Below are 20,437 nucleotides of genomic sequence, written 5' to 3' on the forward strand. Positions count from 1 at the left end.
CCACTGGGTACAAGTACAGGACCCCTGGCACTACCAAATCAGTCTTGACTTAGGATCACTCTGCCAGGAAGAAGATGATCTGCTGTAGTGCTCAATGGCATCACTCTGCTGGAACTGCTGTTTCTTGTACTCTTGCCTATCTGTGTAGCTCTGCTGCCTGATGCTCTCTGTCTCTCTGCCTGGATGAGAAGATCTAGACCTGCATCACTAGAACCCAGAGTGACTCCAAGGGCTTACCTCCTGATGCTTAAGACTCACAGACACAAAAGGCTTAGAACCCTCCTGATCCAACCCTTGGCTAATCTACTTGTGATTCTGTCCTGCCATGGTCGTGCCACTACAGTCCTAGATCCTTGGAAGTGAACCTAGCGGTTTGCTCTGCTGGAACCAACACATCTTCTGCTGTAAGAGTAAAATTGCTGCATTGCCGCTGTTGCATCGTACTCGAAATGCTGCATCGCACTCTGAACCACCGCTTCAGAACCGACGGATCGCCGCCACTGCGTGGAAAAGATAGACGTATCACCTCTACAGAGTGGAGAAACACAGCACAGCGCACCTGGAACCAACGCACTTTGGAATGGATGCTTCGCTCACGGAACCGACGCAGCTGCATGAAGAAATTTGGCGCAACACCTCAACTGTGTGGGAATCACTGACGCATCTCGCAGTTGCAACCAGTTTCTAGGGTATTTTCCTCTGGTGCCTGCGTGGGTAATGTATCCGTACATACTCCATTGCGATCAGCCTGAATGCTGGTCTTTGTCCCGGTCCAGCACAACCAATTAACTGTTTGGGCAAAACGTCTAAGTGCTAAATATTGCATTTGGGGCCATATGTATCAAGCCTTTTTCCTGTTTGCAAACAGGCAGATTCTCAGTATCGGCCTGTTTGCAAATGGGCAAAATAGAGAATCGCAAAATTTGCGATTCTCTATTTTACGAATGCAATTAAGGAATTGCACATTTCGATTCCTTAAATGCCGTTCTGGAAGAACCAGAAATATCCTATTTGGCCTTAAGGAATTGCAAATTACCACCAACTTCAAGTTGGTGGTAATTTGCGATTTTCTTTAAAAAAAACACTTTTACATTTTTTTTTTAAAGTGCCATATGTCGCACATACATGCCCTTAGGGCATGTATGTGCGCAAAATGTGCACACATGCATATTTCAGGGGTGCAACAGGGTGTCCTTTTGACACCCTTGCAACCTTGAAATTGCATTCTCAATTTGCGATTCTCTAATTGGTATTCATTTCTATGGGCCTCCTAGCCCATAGGAATGAATGGGAAGGTATTCCTTATTTGTGAATCTCAATTTGCAATTCGCAAATAAGGAATATGTAGGATTCGCAAAAATGTTAGCAAATCCTACATACATTGCATTTTGTGATTCTCTAATTGCGATTCGCTAAATCTTTAAAACTTCATATCTCGACTTACACTGGATGGATTTTTGTCGTTTTGATCTTGTTTTATTTATAAAATCATAATCTAACCTGGTGTGAAAACCTTTGTGATGTTTCCACTGTGTTGTTATATGAAATACTGCACAAATACATTACACATTGCCTCTTAAGTTAAGCCTTATCAAAGGGGATGATGGACGGAGCGTTTCAGCAAATCAGACACTCTCCCCCAGTCAACTGATCTGGGTTTAATCCATCCTCATTCTTTAGCTCACTCCACCACCCCAGTTCAGACATGGCCATATGCAAATCAGTCTGACCCTGTGCCTCATGGGAACAGTCCAGCCCGAACTGCCAAGCCATATCTTCCCTGGACCAGAAACAAGCATCCTGGGACCGGTTTCTGGCTAAACAGCCATCATCAGCCAGGCTAGCTTGAATCAAGTGGCAAAGTGAGCAAGGGACCCGTGCTCACTACGCCACTGGAGTCAAGCTATCCTGGCTGATGACGGCTGAAACTCTGCAACATATATCTTGGACCTTCGACATTCCATTTCAACTGGAAGACGGAAGAAATCTCCCTTGAGGTCATGGAGTGACCTCCCTGTTCAAACAGGCACCTAACAGCATCTTGCCGGTCTGCATTTTCGAGGCTCTTGCCGGATCCCGAAGAATCTGCGACTCAGGACACGGACTTCCAGACATCTCTGAGGCCGACACGAGATCCCAGCAAAGCTGAGATCGCAGCCATCACAAGAGACGTGGGACCGGAACTCCTGGACATCCTGCAATTTTGCAACTACACCTACTTCCCGAAGTTTCCCAAAGCTGTGCATTGAGCTATTTGTTGCCCTTGCCCCGAGCACCTTTTGCACCGAAGCTGAGAGGCCAGCACTCCACGAATGTCCCGTGAGTCCCCTTTCTTCACCGTAGCTTGAGGCTCCTTCGCGATCTCTTGTCCGTTGGCTAGTGGGTCCTCACGAAGGATAATCCTTTGTTACTTGGGCTTTCCTGGTTGCTCCAGACCCTCCAAAGGGTAAGTCCCTAAGACCTTACTGGTCTGCACCAAAGCCAATCTTATCTTCTTGCATGGGTTGCTGTTGCCAAGGCTTGTTGGGTCCAATCCGGATTCCGACGCTGCAGCACTCGACATCCTTCGTGGGACAGCTCGAATCCAGCTCCTGGTCCTCGTGGCTGAAGAGTCAAGCTTCACCTATTACACCTGGAAACACCCGACATTGGCTGGCATCTTCCTGTCGCCATCCTGGTCACTAAAAATGGCATGATACAAGTCATCTTAATTGAGGGTGCAAAAATCATGAGCCATAAGATGAGAATTCTGTTGATCAACCTTTATTTTAACCGCTTTGGTTCAATAAGGGCCAAAAAGATTATACAGTTATGCGACTCACTATTAGACGTTCTCTGTGATCACCCTAACCAAGAGTTAATAATCTGTGGCAATTTTAACTTCCATCACTTGGGGGCCCATTTCCTAAACACACTCCTGCAAGAACGCCACTTGAAAAACTACGTAGCTTGCTCAATAGATACACTCTTAAATCCATTCAACACACACTGGAACAAAGCAGTACAAAACCTCAATTTCCCAAAACCTTCAGAGGAGCAAGTACACTCGAAAATATGTTCATGTCACCCATTATTATGAAGCAGCTGTGACGTTTAAAAGTCAGTTACTCCACTCGAGCGACCATCTCACAGTCTGCTCTTAGCTACAATTAAAATCCATAAAATATGACTGCTTGAAGACGATTGGGTCTTCAAACAGAGTTGAAACAAAACAACTAATTCCCTGATTAAAATGGGGCCAAGTCTCCCTGGAAAAATTCGAACCTTGGAAATTTACTTGTAGCACCACTCTTCAGACGCAAAATGGACAAAGCTTATTTGCACATTGAGACACTGTTATTAACGACCCCCAGATCATAATAGGTCTAAAATCCACTGCCCCTAGGCTCAAAGCAAATCTCAGTCATCAAAAATGTCCAGTTACTGTAAGTAAGCAGAATATTTCCAGGATGCAGAAATTTCTTTATAAGAAACATAACAAACCACTTAAAACGGACGTATTCCAAACAATGAAGGAACAAATAAAAACGCACAAACAGATGGTTTGTTCCATTAACCAAGCAAAAATGGAGAAAGAATGGCTACACGCATACTCCCTTCTGGGCAAACGCAGCCACACCGAGTTGTGGAGCTACATTAAAAATTAAACCTCCCATGTCAACCCACACTCTAACGCAACAGCGACAATCTCAAGCAAGTGAATATCTTTCAGACTCCTACATCACACGCCTATTCGATTAAAATGCGCACTCCTCAATTGTAGATAAGCTAACAAGCATGCCTCAGATATCTTCGACCTCATCCAAAATAATGAGCTCGATATTATCATCCCCACGGAAACATGGCTAAATCCTTTCTCTACCCCCATCTTAGATCTCCTAGTGCCCCCTAGTCATGACATAATCTGTCTAGACCGAACAATGAAACAGGGCGGTGGCTAGCTAGCATACACCGGAACACACTATCTGTCTCCCACATGGAGACCCCCACCTCACCTATAGTTGAATACCTTTGCCTCAACATCTCCAGTAACCACATCCCTGTATGCAAACTTCATACTTTCTACCATCCTACGGGTGATAACTTCCTCTTCATTGAACAACCAATGGAAATTATATCTTCCAATGAAGACCCATCAGTATCCCAAATCTACCTTGGTGATTTTAACCTTCATTGGTCTAAATTTAATGACCAAGCGGTGATCTGCCATAACGCATTCCTATCTGATCTGGACCTTATCCAATTCTGACAACTCACAACAAAGGAGAAATTCTGGACCTCATTATTTCAAAAGGTAATACCATCACATTGGAGGACATTACCCAGTGTGATTGGTTCGACCATTACAGCAGCATCTTCTTTATCCACAGGGAGGTGATACAGAAGAGGGTCCAACCAAAGAAAATTAAACAGTGGAAAAGAAACCTCAGGAATATTAACACGGACTGTCTAGCTATCGAATGTAAAAATGCCTTGTCTTCCCAAACTGACATATCTGATGTACATGATCTCACTGACTTCTATAACTCCACTCTCTGGTATCATGGATTCAATAGCTCCTCTACAGCAAAAAAATGCCTCCCCCATAATCTCCAAACCCTGGTTCAAGGACAACCTAAACTCTGAACGCCGCAACCGAAGGGCTGCTGAACGTCTATAAAGATCCAAACCTTCCGTTTATCATCTAAAATTCCTGAAATTGGTTAGGAGTTCTTACAATAAAAAAATCAAGATGACAAAGGCCTTTAGAGCCCAACTTACTCAAGCCTCAAATCGTGCCCAAAAACTTTTTGAAATTGTCAAACAGCAATCAGTAAGAGCACCCAATCATGTCGATTCAACAGACAATTCACCCTCAAGCAATGATCTGGCTATCTTCTTTATGGAAAAAACAAAACTCATCAATTTTGATCTTGAATCTAAGAGGGCCCTACTTACTTCACCTGATAGTGCAACTGATCCTGCCCTACTGAGAGCCTAAAGCCAACCAGTATTAACACCAAGAACATGGCCACCTGGGGCTCCTTTTCTCCCCTCAGTGAAAACAACATCTACAAAACTCTTCTGAACATTAACCTCTCTAATCACTTCAGCGACCAATTGTCTTCATCGGTCTTAAAAGAAATCAAGGCTGTCCTTATCCCCATCTGGACAAAGATTGTCAACGCCTCCTTATCTCAAGGCAAGATCCCAGAATGTCTCAAACCGGCTTAGGTTTCGCCCATTCTCAAAAAACCTGATGCGGACAGATCTGACCTCTAGCTAAGCTCCTTGAAAAATACATCCAATCGCAACTCTGCTCGCACATTGAGACTTTCAATCTCTTGGATCAACATCAATCTGGGTTTAGGAGCAGTTATAGTACTGAATCCGACCTCCTTCACATCAAGGATGACATCCTAAAAATGTTAGACAATGGCGAATCCTGCCTACTAATCCTCCTTGATCTTTCCTCTACGTTCGACACGGTTAATCACGATATCCTCTTAGCCATTTTAGAACACAGGATGGGCCTCTCCGGTCGGGTACTGCAATGGTTCACGTCTTTCCTTCACAATAGATCCCAAAGAGTTCAGATGAACCATACACTATCCCAACCATCTACAGTCTCCATGGGGGTCCTGCAAGGGTCTGCACTCTCTCCCATACTCTTTAATATTTCCCTGGAACCACTAGCAAACGCTCTTAAATCCATGAACATTCATTTTCATATGTATGCGGACGACACCCATCTTTACCTGAAAATCAGTTCTTCAGAAGACTTCATCTCACTTAATTCCTCCTTGATGATTACCCAAAACTGGCTAACTGAGAACCATCTACTGCTCAACACCGCCAAAACAGAATTCCTCCTCATATCTCCTCCTAAGCACACCCCCAAGATTGACCTCTGGATGAAGCACCTCACTACCTTCAACTGCTCCTCTCTTACTCCCCTTGATTTAGCCAAATCTCTTGGAATCACCCTAGACTCCCACTTGAACATGAAGAAAAACATTAGTGTGATGTGTGAGGGTGCAAACTACCAAATGAGGCTTCTTAGAAACCTAAAACCAATCCTCCTTCAAGAGGACTTCAAACAGGTGGTTCAAGCGCGTGTCCTGCCGAGACTAGACTATGGTAGTGCAACACTGAGGCCTCCCCAAAAAAACCTTGGCCCTGCTCAGGGCTTCATTGGATGCAGCTGCTGGACTGATCGCCGATACAAAAAGAACTGATCACATCTCCCCAACCCTAAGATCTCTAAAATGGTTACCCTACGAAGCAAGAACTAAAGATTGCATGTCTGACGCACAAAGCCCTCCACCTCAAAACCCCTGGTTACCTGGCTCAAAAACTTGAACTATCAGGTGGGGGCAGACAATCAAGAAGTGCAAATTCTCTACTACTGAAACCCCAGACTTTTCGCAAAAAGAGAACAAGGCTCAGAGCCTTCTCTGGTTCGGCACCGAAGATCTGGAACTCGCTCCCTCCGGATATCCACAGAATTCCCTACACAGCTGCTTTCAAACATGAAGTAAAAACCCTAATGAACAGGTTTCTGCCTTAAATGACCATTGGCCCTCTGCTTTCTACATGGTTTTTGTTCTGGCCTAACAACTGTAGCACCCAGTATTGTTTACCTTACCATACCAAGCAATGTTTGTGCGTATCCTTGTACATTTTTATTAGCTCATTATGTTATCCTCTCTTGCTTCGACAATGTTCCCCTTTTATCTTGTTCTCCCCTTCCATTATTGTGAAGCGCTCTGATACCCCTCGGGGCTTGGTCACGCTATGCTAAACTTTAAAAAGGTAAATAAATAAATAAATCAGAGGAGGTACAGTGAATACAGCACATAAACAAACAGTAAGTAACTAAAACACCTGGTCCCTTGCTTAATACTATTCTCTGTACAGATCTAGTGGAGCCCAATAAAGCCTCGAATTTTACAGCACAAATTATTTCAAGTACCCAGTCGAGAATTGGATCTTCAGGAAAGCCAGGCCCAAACGGCATCTCAGCCCACCTTTTTAAGACCAACATAGATCTATGGACCCCCATACTGCTCCCACTATATCAAACATGCATTACAACAGGACACATACCTGAAAACTGGAGCGGATCAATACTCCACCAAATATTTAAGAAGGGAGACAGACTGGATCCAGGCAATTACCGCCTCATGCCCTGTTGGACATTGAAGCTAAGGGGCATGCCTCACTCCTACTGAAAGATCTAGAGTTGTGGGTGGCAGAAAAAGACCTGACCGGCTTTAGGACCAATTAATCAACAACAGATAATATTGTGGCCATATCTTTTTTAATCAAACAATCCCTAAGTTGCAAATACCAGCCCTTACACACATGTTTTGAATATTCATCTGCTTTGGACTCAGTGGATAGAAAAAATGGTGGCAGAAATTACAGGACTGGGGCATTGCAAACAACCATGCTACAGGCAATAATGTCACTACACATTTCGACCTGGGTCAAGATTAAGCTCTCTGAAACTGTCACAACATGGAAAATAATAACAGACAGTGGACTCAACCAGGGGTGCATCTTGGCCCCTCTTTAATTTAACCTGTATACAGCCACTATATTCTCGGCCCTAAACCACCCCTAAAACACCCAAACCAGATTCCACCAAAAATTGGGTCTTTCAAGATAAGATTATTACAATACGCAGACGATATAGTGCTACTAGACCATTTGAGAACAGGGATTCATAAAGGCGTGAACTCCTTAAATATAATGAAGTAAATAAAATGATCATCAACGTTACAAAGACAAAAGTCATGGTATTCGGATGAATTAATAAGAAAGTAAACACTGCCTGGAGTGTGTGCCCCCTAAAAACCAATTGGCTAAAGCCTATAACTATCTGGGCGTGTGGCTGTCAACAATGGGAGGAACCATAACCCATGTAACTCACCTTAAAAAACAAGGCTGTGCTGATTACCATGAGATTAGGTCAGCTCAACACATCTCTAGAGAGTCCATCTACAATCCCAATTCGAAGTGTCATCCAGGCCTCCCTGTTACCAGCACTTAGTTATGGCCACAACGCCTCCCCGGAACAACTTACTAGGACACTTGACAAATTTCAACTTCAAGCACACATGAGAAGCTTTAGACTCCCATTCTATACAAGAAGCGCAAATGTAATCCAGAATAGGAGAGTTTTTAAAACATTATTATAGGACCGTAAATGCTACCCCGCATACCATGAAATCTATTCTCAATCAGATCTTCAGTCTTTAGTCAAATCCTTGGTCAGCCTATTTAATCAAATCAGTGAATACACTCCAAATAGATCTGTCAGTGTTAAATAAACGTATCACACTCTGCCTTCAAAAAAAACCTCAAACGACAAATAAAGATACAGTCAAAGATTGCTGATTTGGCAAAATTAAAAGTAAAAAGCTCTCCTGTATTTAATGCAGTGGCCACTTTATACGACACTCAAGACCCCCCCCCCCCATAATTGATACCACAGTCATATCTTCGTAGCGCGATTGGAAAGGCATGCTTAAAACATATCATGGTTGCAAGGTTGATGTGCCTTCAGACTCTGTGGATATCAAACCACGATTTTGTTTTTTAACATAATGGAGCCAAGCGACTTGGCCAAATTTGGCAAGTATACTAGCCTGCTACAAATGTAATGTAAATGTAAATGTAAATGTATTGGACTTGTAAAGCGCACGGCTGCCCGTAAGCGTCCCGGCGCTTGCTTAGGGAACCCGTCCTGGTATTCCCATGTGAGAAACCCCGGCAGGGTGTCCACAAGGTGAAAGCCAGGCATCCCGCTGCGAGGGGCCGTAGTGGAGATTAAGCAAGCTATTGCCCAGAGTCGCAGAGTGTGACCCCGTGAGTTGAGTAGGCACCAGAGCGAGAATTGTCGAGTCCGTGGAATTTTTGAGCCCGAGACCCGCCGAGGCAGGGAATCGAACCCTGGTCCACGGTTGATCTCAGCTTCCGGGTCTGCCGCCTCTAACCACTGAGCCACGCTTCTCCACATTTCTACAAACATTACTTAAAAACACTGACAAGTCGGAGTAATGCCTAAATCACTAGAGCAAAGATCCATTGTTTTGTACAACCTTGAACAATTGGCCCTTAATACCCTTCCGGTTCTATGTACATTAAGTACTAGTTTACAAATGTTATCTATGTTTTACATACTAAGTAGTCATCGAAAACCAGGTATTATTTGTGTCTTATTTTCTCTAATTTTATATTCAGCATTTAAGACAATACCACTAAAGGCATTTTTTACCCAGCCATAACATTTTTATAAAATAATGATCGACTTTCACCTTGTCTTTGCCCATGAACTTGGAATCTCTCCTTTTATTGTCAGTTGCTGAACAGTTTTAATGGTGGCCAAGCAAGTTGTATATTTTTAATCCAGTTTTTAAGAATTTGCGCGAATACATGTGTTTTTCATGATTTTGTACATACATTGCTAAGATTTTAATTAATTATGCAATAAAGAATTATGACGGACTATTGTTGCAGTCAGACCATCAGGATCTCCTTTAGATCTAGTTCAACTAAACCTTTAAAGATATCTTTCGCTCAACCTGCGCAGGGGAGAAAACCAGATGCCTACTCAAGTCCCTGGAACTAAGTTAATTTCCACCTTAGCTAAACACCTCCTACATTTGACCTCTCCTCAAAAAGAAAAACTTCAAACCATATGGACCAGAAAAATACAGGCCCCTATGAAAAGGACCATTCTTAGGACAATATTTTGAGAGAGAAGTGTTTTCTCAACTGCTAATTTCACAGAACTTACGGTTAACTGTAACAGCAACAGTCCGGCTTCAGACCAGGCAAAGAGTCAGCCATCATATCCATCTGGGAGGATCTAAAACTAACAGTGGACAAGAACAGTGTAGCTGCCTTGTAGCTTCTGGATTTATCAGCTGCATGTGCCACTGTCCACCACCACACACTACTACAAAGACTCCATCATCTTAGGATCTGGGAAAATGCTCTGAAATGGAGTGCTTCTTATCTCCCAGACAAAATGCAGCAGTCTACCTATATCACCTACTCACACACAACACTGTGGTGTTCCTCAGGGGTCCATCATATTCCCTATATTATTCAACATTTACCTACTCCTTTACGAAATCAATTTAAATCATACAACCTCACTTAATACAACTATGCAGATATCATCCAAGTCATTTTTAAAATGGATAGCTATGGAGACGTCTACTATTTAAAACTTGATGAATGCTTCTGTGCCATAAACAGAAGGATGATGAATAAACACCTACATCTCAATATCGCAAAGACAGACATTCTGATCTGCAGACAATGGAAAAAGTGCCAACCTACCGCCATATATGACCAAAGAAACATGGATACCAAAAAACAAACATTTAGCAATAGGATCCAAGGGCTAGATTAACGACCCTATCAGACACATGCCCTAGTGCTACGTATTAACAACAAAAGAAATGTCTGTGGGTCAAAAAGATGGGATTCTGATGTGTGTTATAAAAGGTACAGTGAAGCCAGGTTAGACAAGAGTGCAGTAAGTGCAACAAAAAGCACACAATTCCTAAATTGGGAAAAAGTGCCCATCAGTTCCCAATCTGTTCCGCCCTAGTCATCATCTGGGCTCTCCTTACCCAGGAGAAAGTTTTTTCGTATATATCGGTCACTAGATGTTATCGTGACAAATAGACTCAGTATAAATAATAATGAGTTATGTGATGGGTGGGACCAAAAAATGTTGTAATAAATTTGGGTAACTGTTTTGCAGTGCATAAATGTGAGTAAACGTGAAGTGTATTAAAATTAGGTAGAAATTGAGTAGAGGGAAAATTATTTAATGGTTTCTCTCAATTCTCCTAACCGTAAAAATATATGTGTAAATCAACTGGCAGATTTAACAAAATATCCACCTGCAAGTAGGGTCAACATGTTTCAGCATCGGTGACTATGAATACGTCACTGCTTTCATCAGGACCTAGATTTTAACAGCTACTGCAAAGTCAATAAAAAAGAAGAATACCTGTGTGATTATTGGGTATTCCTTGTTCTTCTCCAACCTGTTAAATAAAATTGTACCAAACACAGACAACACATCAGTGCCACACAAGAATGAACATTAATAATATGTCCAAATCATAAGTGCCAATCACATGCAATTTTTTAAATGAATATGGTGAAGTTTCCATTATCCCAGTTCAAGCTCGCTTACCTATTTGGTAGGAGGCAATATCATCACCCCACCTGGCAGCAGCTCAGGTGTGTGGAGCACTGCTCTGATAACAAGACAAAACAAAAGGAAAAGACCTAGATAATGGTCTTCATAGCTCTCATCATATATTTCTGTGTATTGCCATGTCAGATGTTAACAAAGGACCCGGTCAGAAGAAGTAGCAGCGCATTATGGTTGTTTGTGCACTCTACTACCCCGTATCATAACACCAAATGGCTATCTTGTGCACTACTGCGGTATTCCTTTCGTGTGCACTGCCGCCATTTATGTATGCTGTTAACTGTTATTTAGCCAAGTTTACTAACACCAGCAGACCGTATTATGCCAGGAAAAAGGACCTTTTATAAGTATGCGGTGCCATGATATAGAGTCTTGTAGTCGGGCGTTGCCGCATATCTTGGAAGTATCACTGTTTCCACTTCCGTTTAAAAAAAAAAAAAAGAAGAATCACAAAGAACCTTACCCCAGTAATGACACGATCGCTTTTTAAGAAGAACTGACCTCTTCGTCGGTACACCGGGCGTCCCTCTGCGCTAGCAGGGGTGGGCGCCGGTGTATGCGTGTCATCCATCTTTATTGTTGGAAAAATCACGGGGATGACACGTGACTCACGGCGCCACATGATCAAAGAACTACAAAACCGCTAGAGTCATGGGAATTGTAGTTTACTTCAGGGTTTGTCCGTTTTTAGGGAATGCTGTTAACTATTATATAGCCAAATCTACAAGATCGTGTTCTGCCAAGAAATTTTGTTCGAGTATGCAATTCCCTGATATAAGTTCCTATAATCAGGCCTTTCCGCATATCTTGGAAGTGTCAAACTTCCGTTTATTTAAAAACAAGATCACAACAGGCATTTCCTCAGTGACGTTTTTAATACGATCGTTTTTCAACAACTGGCCTCTCCGTTGGTACACCGGTTTTCACGTGTCATCTATATTTGTTATTAAGGAAAATAACACGCGACTCACGGAACCACCGGACTAAAAAACTACAGAACCACCCAAATCACGGGAAGTGTAGTTTGTTTCAGGAATTATCTTGTTTACTTTTGGGCACTACTAGGTGTAGAATCGAGCACCTTGACCACATGCGTGAAAAAATACAAAACCGCCAGAGTCTTATGAATACTGACTTGTTTCAGGGTATGTCTGATTTTAAGGCACTAGTAGATGTAGTATCGAGCACCCTTACCACATGAAACCCCGTGTAGTTGAAAAACAAAAAACCACTCAAGTCTTTGAGAGTGAAAAGGTTTTACTTGTTTTTTGTATCAACCTACAGAGTCAGTCCACGCAGTCTTGCTAACTCTGTATGCTCACTGCCATTTAGAACGTACCTCTTGGTCTGAACAATCTCGATGAAAAAGGAGTGCCATAAAACTTAACGTACACTCAATTACATCTTGTACCAAGGGGACAATTAGAGAGACATCCATGGAATGTCTTCATTCAAGCCTGCTTTATCACTGTTCATTTTGTAAATCCATTTTTGTTCTTTCTAGAATAGATATCTTGCAATATCTGCTACATGTTCTGGAATGTTGGGTTGCTCGAGGACCGTCCATCTGAAATCATGGGACCATGGCCAACCTCTAGGAAGAAACATGGAGCCTTTGCAACAAAATCAAGACGAGTAAGAAACCTAGGAGTAACTATGGCTCAGACCTATCCTTGATACCGCATTTAACAACGTCTCAAGAGTACCTTCTACAATAGAACTATACTTTGCATCTTATGATACCTTGTATACCAACATAAATTGCAATTTATCCCCACACTTGTCATCTCCAAGCGTGACTATGCCAACAAGCTTCATCTTGGCGCACCCGCATTCATCACATGCAAAATACAACTCAACCAAAATGCAGCCGCAAGGCTTCTTCTCTGCCTTCACCCAACAGAACGCATGACTCCAGCCCCGCAATCGCTCCACCGACTAATTATAGCTAGAGGGACAATGTTCAATGCACTATGCATTGTCCCCAGAGCTTCCGAAGGAAAAGGACCACTATAACTACAAGCAATACAAACAAACATAACACTGCTCTCTACACGTGCACCATTTATCATCATACCACTTTACATTATGAAATCCGTACGAAACACTGCTTTCTCAGTACAAGCTGCCAAACTCTGGAATACGCTACCAGCCAACACCCGAAACACATACACTTCCGAAGACCGCTGAAAACAAGGGTATTTCCCTGATAACTGCATCACCTACATCCCAGCAAGACAGCCCAGAAAACAATTGCACTCTCAAGCACAATCCTCAGCTTATAACCTACGTATTGAAAATAGCGCAACTAGCAAACTGCTTTCAATATGTAGGTAGGCTAAGAAAGGCTGAACTATGGTTTGCTGTGGAATTACATAGTTATGTACTTCCATATAGACCAGCTAAGGCTCACAATAATACTAAGACCAAAATATGCAGCAGTCACCAGCAAATTTGTAACTTATACTTCTTAAATTCACACAAGACATATCTGCTGTGAAGGTCGTCCATCACCGGCACCGCACATCATCTTCAAGAGCTCCTGAGAACCCAAATCAGGCTGCTAGGCTTACTAGTGGTTGAAGGTATCAAAGGGCGCAAATGGATGAAGTAGCATATACTCTGTTTGACTGGTACATTGGCTGCTTTGAGACCTTTTTACACCGTCAGCCCTTTGTCATTTCTTGGTTTAAATGTGAATTGTGCTCCAAATAATTTTGCACAACTCTCAATGCTCTCATTGCAATAATTCGGTCACAAATACTAGGTTAAAAAGAGAGGGTTTTGTTTTAAACAGAAGTGCTCAATATTAGTTTATTTTTAAGCATTCAGGACACAAAGAAAAGGCCCATCGGTAGCTCAATGTGTTTTTGAGGGACTACTTGCAGTTAGTAATCAATGAGGTAGGGGAACTCCAACTTTCCTGGAATGCTGACTTCTCTATATACCCAGAGTTTCTCCATGTTGAAAGACATTATACGAAAAACGGGCTCCCGAGGTTGAGTATGGATTTGCGGAACTGACAGATGCATGGTGTTGATTTACAAATCGAGGGGATGGACTGGAAAATGTGGGAAAATCTGGAGGGCGATGCATTTCAAACTTTAACATCCCCTTATTGATGTGATTCATTTGATGTACTGGATTTTTGTGACCTAATCCCGGTTTCCTCCTTGCCAGCGAATGGGACCTTACACCTCTGATCAATCAATCAGTCAATCACTGCATTTATAAAGTGAGCTACATACCCGAGAGGGTCTCAAGGTGCTGGGGGGGGCGCTACTGATCGAAGAGCCAGGTCTTGAGGAGTCTTCTGAAGGCCAGCAGGTCCTGCGTCTGTCGTAGGCTGGTGGGGAAAGCGTTCCAGGTCTTGGCGGCGAGGTAGGAGAAGGATCTGCCGCTGGCGGTGGTTTTCCGGATACGAGGAACTGTGGCGAGGGCGAGGTTGGCTGAGCGGAGGTTTCGGGTGGGGGTGTGGAAGCTGAGACGGTTGTTGAGGTATGTGGGTCCGGTGTTGTGTAGGACTTTGTGTGCGTGGATGAGGAGTTTAAAGGTTATCCTTTTGTTGATGGGGAGCCAGTGCAGGCCTCTGAGGTGGGGTGTGATGTGACTGCGTCGGGGGACGTCGAGGATCAGTCATGCCGAGGCGTTCTGGATTCGTTGAAGTCGTCTCAGGAGCTTGGTTGTTGTTCCTGAGTAGAGGGCGTTCCCGTAGTCGAGTCTGCTGGTGATGAGGGCCTGGATGACGTTTTTTCTCGTGTCGGGAGGGATTCATTTGAAGATCCTGCGGAGCATGCGGAGGGTGTTGAAGCAGGACGCGGAGACGGCTTTGATCATGTTTGATGTGTCTGATTGACAGCTGCTAAATGAGCCGCTGTCTACGGGCGAGTTTTCCTGTTTTTGTTTATGAACAAAATAACTTGGATGCGAGTTGCAAAAATCCAGAGAAGCAACCTGCACGCTGCGACTTAAGACATTTTTGTTCATTCTCGAAGTATTTTGAACAATTCAACATTGGGTCAGATTGCAGCTGCTTTATTGATTCCCTGAAATTCGTAATTTTAGCCCTCCAAATCAAAGTTTTTTTTTAGTGTTATAAAACATTTTTATCAGGCTAAAGGCAAATCCTTTTACTCATCCAATTCGTTTGGCTGCTATAGGGTCGTTGTAACTCTATTAACACACAGTTTTAAATTATACGGAGTCGCACAAAGTTCTTTCGCTATGATGAAACCAACCCGAAATATACAGCAAATGAGACAAGTAGTAACACTACAGTGCTTAATTTTAATTTTTTAGGAGGCCCCACCCATTTTCCTGGCTACACTCGCTTCCTCCAGAGGCTCCACCCACATCCACAAGCTTCAATACATCATAGCCACCTCCTGAGATCTGCCAGAAGCTGAAGACCTGGCTCTTCACAGAAGCACCTCCGGGACCTCAAACCTACACAGTTGCCTAAGTGCTTGGATACCCTCTCGGGTGATACACAAATCAATATATCATAACATAATGTAACATATGGGAAGCCTATGACAACAACTTAAAAGTGAACTCAAATTAGTGAATGTATGTAATTCTCAAAGTGCAGCTTTAGGAAAGGTCATTAGAAGACTTGAGGCAGTTTTGCAAACTAAAGAGAATGTGCTTGTACTGTGCTGTTTAAAAGATAGGAAGGGGTGAAGGAAGAAATACATTAAAGAAGGCAGCAACAAATGCAGGCAGGAAGGGGAGCATTGGAGTGAGGACATATATGAGTAACAGATGAAAGAAGCAGGAAATAAGAAAAGAATGTGAAAGGAAGAAATGAAGGAATAGAGAGAGAAAGGAAGTAAATGATGTGTGATGGATGAATAGAAAGAAAGAAAAGGAGCAAGATAAGCATAACGAAGAGTTGATGATAAGAAAGGAGGAAATTAAAAAAGAGATGAAGGAAGGAGAAGGAAAAGAAGGAAAAGGAAAAGAAGGAAGGAGAAGGAAAAAAGAAAGTAAGGAAAGAATGGAGAAAGAAGGAAAAAATGCACCAAGGGAGGAAGGATGGGGAATGAATGAGGGTGTAAGAAAGCAAGAATGGAATGAGGGTGTAAGGAAGCAAGAATGGAATTAGGGTGTAAGGAAGCAAGAATCAAGAGGGGAAAGGAGGTGCAGAGGAAGCGAAAAAGGGAAAGGAAAAAGTTGGGACGAAGGAAAGAAAGGAGGTCAGGGGAATGGATAAGAGTATGAAAGGTACTGGGTCAAGGAGGGACAGAGAGAATAATGATAGTGTAATATTGAAAAGAAATTGAAAAACAAAAGATTGAAATAAATTTGTGTCCTTAACATACTATGTATGTTTGTTCAGCACCTATTCACCAAAGGGGGCCTTGACACTGAATTTAAAATGTTGTTATCCAGCTCATAGGCACACATTTTATCAACCTCAGAAATAAGAAAGACTGAGTTGCCACACCAAGATTTAAATTTATGACCCTGAGGACAAACACTGATTCCTGGAGTGGATATCAAGAAATGAGTAAGTAGGAAACACATAAAAGAGAGAGTGGGGAAGGAGAAGAGGTCTGAAGGCAAAGATAGATACAGTAGACAAAGAATGTGAAGAGAAGTAAGGAAAGCAGGAATAGGGAGTGCAAGACTGGAGTGGAACATGATGAGAAAGCAGTTAATGAGGGGAGGTGGCAATTAAGAGGAAACGTGAACGTAGGGCAGAAAGTGAAAGAAGAATGGAGAGAAGGGAAGAAGTAAGGTGTGAAGAGAAGAAAAGCAAATACTGAGGAACAGCAAGAAAGAGTACACCTCTGCTTTATTAAAAATAGAGTAATTAATTATGTAAAGTTGAGAGGTGACAGGGCTGTATCGTTCTTGGCCTGCCTCATGAATGCATAGCTGTGCTATCCAAGACACACAATAGCGATTTAGGACACCATAAAACTGAGTGGCAAGCTTGGGGGAGGTGCCATTTGGTCATGCATTGTGAGAGCATGTGCCATATGTTAGTTCTAAGGCCTAGTTCTTTCAGAGTGTATGTGACCATGAAGCTCCCCCCACCTCCTTGAGCTTGGTGCATGCGCCGCCAAAACAGATTGATGCATCTGGCGCCAGGAGCGCCAATGCCAGCGCTACCAACATGTCCACTTACAAAACTCCTTAATTCAACCACTCACATTGACTTGAGTATTGAAAAATACATCACAAATTAACTAACTCCATGTGAAGATAGAAAGAATGCCATATTTTTAAATTACGTATTCCTTTTAGAATTTGTGCACTTCAGGCTTGTTGGCACAGGTCTGCCTGTAGTGTGTCCTAAACATTCTACATTTTAACAAGTGTGCACCGGATCCAAATGCGTATGTGCCAAACATAGAATAAAGGCATAGAAATACGCTTTCAACCTTTGTAAGCCACCAAAAAAAACATTTTAAGCGCCGACCAACACAAACTGACCTAGACTGAGTGCAGAGCAGCACGTGCACACTGTAGTTAGTGGTGGGCCATGAGCACTTCGAATGCTCCAATAAAGACAGCTCCAGGTCAGTGCTGATAAAAATGCCAGCTTCCCACTCTTAACTTCAGAAAGGTAGGGCTAAATGTCCTATTACGTCTCAGGGCATCAAAGGTGATACCAACAACTATAACCATCTTCTCCAAATCACTTTTCCAAATACAGAGAATGATTGGAATAAATATCTCAAAGGCTTATCGGCAACCGTTCCTCTGCTCTCCCTTTCTTCATCTCCCTCCAACAAGGGCATATAGTTCTTTGGGTGACCTGAGAAATCCCAGAAGATACAACTCCCTGCTGCAGAGTTGACATCCTGTCCTGGACTGATTGTCAAACATCCAGAGCCAACCGATCCATCCTTGAGACCAAAGACCGTTTGACTACCATCATCCCCGAATACTACATATTGAAAAAATCTGACACTTTAAAAATTGCATTTAAATAATTAACAACGTATGTTGAACAATGTTTTTTTCATTCTTTTCCAGCATATACATACCGTCAGAAAGAATAATTGCCAAATACATTACGATTCAATAATCTTGTGCGAAACAATATACAAGTTAATTATTCAAAAAACGGATGGAAAGGGAGGAAGAAGAAATACATCACAATTCTTTGCAACCATGTCCGGGACATCTGGTCACCCAGGTGAGGTTTATATTATAGCCACAGCAGGTGAGAACCCAGTAACGGGTCTTTGTCAGTGTTCCAGAGGATGCTGTCTACAACAACCTTCAGGAGAGTTCTGAATTATGGGGTGCTCTCTTGGTGTAGAAACAAAATGATGGGGTCCCAGCAGAATGTGATGAGGGGCCCCAGAGTCTCGCATATGTCACAAATATTCAGTAAATGGCTGAGGTCGACTTGGACTGTGAAAATTGAGAGTGAGAAACCCCTCTTCTGCCCCCACCGTGCAGTATCATAAGGTAATATGTTACATGTTTAAGTGAAAAGGAAAACTGGGCATATTTAAAAACAACACCCAACATTGAGGCGCTGTCATTACATTTCAACCGTGACACTGAATGAGGACCAAGTGCAGGGCACGCAGTGGCCCCTACGATAAATCTAAAGCGCAGGCCCTCAGCACGAGTGACAGGAGATTAGAAGAACGTGCCTAATGCCAGATAGTTATGTTATCTATTTTTTGTGCGTGAGGCTCTCGTTGCTTTTGTGGTTCAAGTAAATTTAATATATCAAAATTATACCTGTATTGACTGCACCGGTGCTCGTATATTTTCACTCATGCTGGATGTTGTATTTGTAGAATGTTTATGAGCAGTCTTGCACACTTCCAGCCTGCCGTACCCAAGCTCAGCCAAAAGCCTGCCCTCAGCCATTCTTTACCGAAAATTAATTAATGTTCTGTGAAAGGCAGGCACAATCAATCACGACGTGACATCACTAACGTGATGACCACGCTCTTCCACTTTCAGTATGCCTGGACCAGGGTGGGACTTCCCATGAAACATACCAGGCAGCATCCACAGAACAGAAGAGCAGGAAATTATTTTTATTATTACCGGGCCATCGATCTGCAGGAGGAGAAAAATAACATAGACCCGGCCCGGTAAAATAAGTGCCGGTGCTGAGCACTGGAAAGCTCCAGCACAAACTAAGCACACCTTTCACTATTTGTTAAACTGTTTTTAAACAATGACTTACTCGGACACATTTTTTCAGCCAGGGGGTTTCAAACTGCGGAAGTGACGGTGTTGACGTGTCATCGGAAACGGCTGGGTCTTCCCGTTTAGGTGTTGCTGCACATACTGTGCCTTCCTCCTTGGCAGTTTTCAAACCAGGCGTTCGGAAGGCTGGTACAGATGGAGAACGAATATCGTCTAAAATACAAACATACCAGGTTTATAGGGTGTATTCTACGTCAATAAAAAAGAAATACTTATGAATTGACATTGTAGCTGGTTTTCAACCTTTTCAGTAATAAGAGCTACTTGTGTTCAATCAAAATCATGCAGAGCTACCAGTGTTATATAGTGACCACAGCAGACACCAGTACATTAGTGGCCTTCCCATGCAAGACTGTCGGAGATGATTACTCAGTACATCAGGCAGGGTTCTCAGAAGTAAGGTAAGAAAGGTTTTATCAACTTTGAATGCAGAATATATTTTGAAAATGTAACCATTGTTCTCCAAACATCATCTTCTAAATTCTAAAATACACATATTTTCACCTTGAACGCACACTTTTCAATTTTGGTATACCTATATTAATTCATCCAAGCATTAACCTAATTTAGTACGGTGGGCTGCACATAGGAGAACTACTTACATGTAGCTGATTTTAAAAACATAGTTAGAATTGTTAAAATATTTTACTGTCCCATACCTGTGCTTCTTTTGCCACGGATCGCTTTCTTGCACTGTGGCACTACGCCACTCTCACTGCCACTTGGGCAGCCCGGTCCCAGCGCTCTGTTGACCTGGGGGCCATCTTGGGTGGGGCGAGCTAGTCGCTCTTCAGCTACTGGCTGAAGCAGAGCACGTGGACTCGCTAGAGCCCTCTATAAATTGTAAGGATATGACGCGCAGCGTGTACGCGCATCGTGGGCGCCGCAGTCACGCCAGAGTCCAGCCCGTCTGCGCCCGTCCGCGCTGAGGACGCGCTGGGCGGCTGGACTCCGAACCATGACTCTTACAGACCTCCCCCCCATAGTTACTCACTTCAGGAAATGCTGCGCCTA

General features: G+C 42.9%; 1 protein-coding gene across 3 annotated transcripts in view; it reads right to left on the reverse strand.

Annotated features, from left to right (window-relative positions):
• Positions 1-20,437, reverse strand: part of SKA3 (spindle and kinetochore associated complex subunit 3) — a 574,705-nt gene that overhangs the window by 343,783 nt on the left and 210,485 nt on the right. For all 3 annotated transcript variants that reach the window (XM_078657087.1, XM_078657088.1, XM_078657086.1), the window contains exon 7: positions 19,401-19,576. In XM_078657087.1, the coding sequence (XP_078513213.1) occupies positions 19,401-19,576 (176 nt within the window). The remainder of the gene's footprint in view (positions 1-19,400; positions 19,577-20,437) is intronic.

The sequence above is a fragment of the Lissotriton helveticus genome, chromosome 8 (genome assembly GCF_964261635.1).
Source record: "Lissotriton helveticus chromosome 8, aLisHel1.1, whole genome shotgun sequence".
Classification (NCBI taxonomy): Eukaryota; Metazoa; Chordata; class Amphibia; order Caudata; family Salamandridae; genus Lissotriton; species Lissotriton helveticus.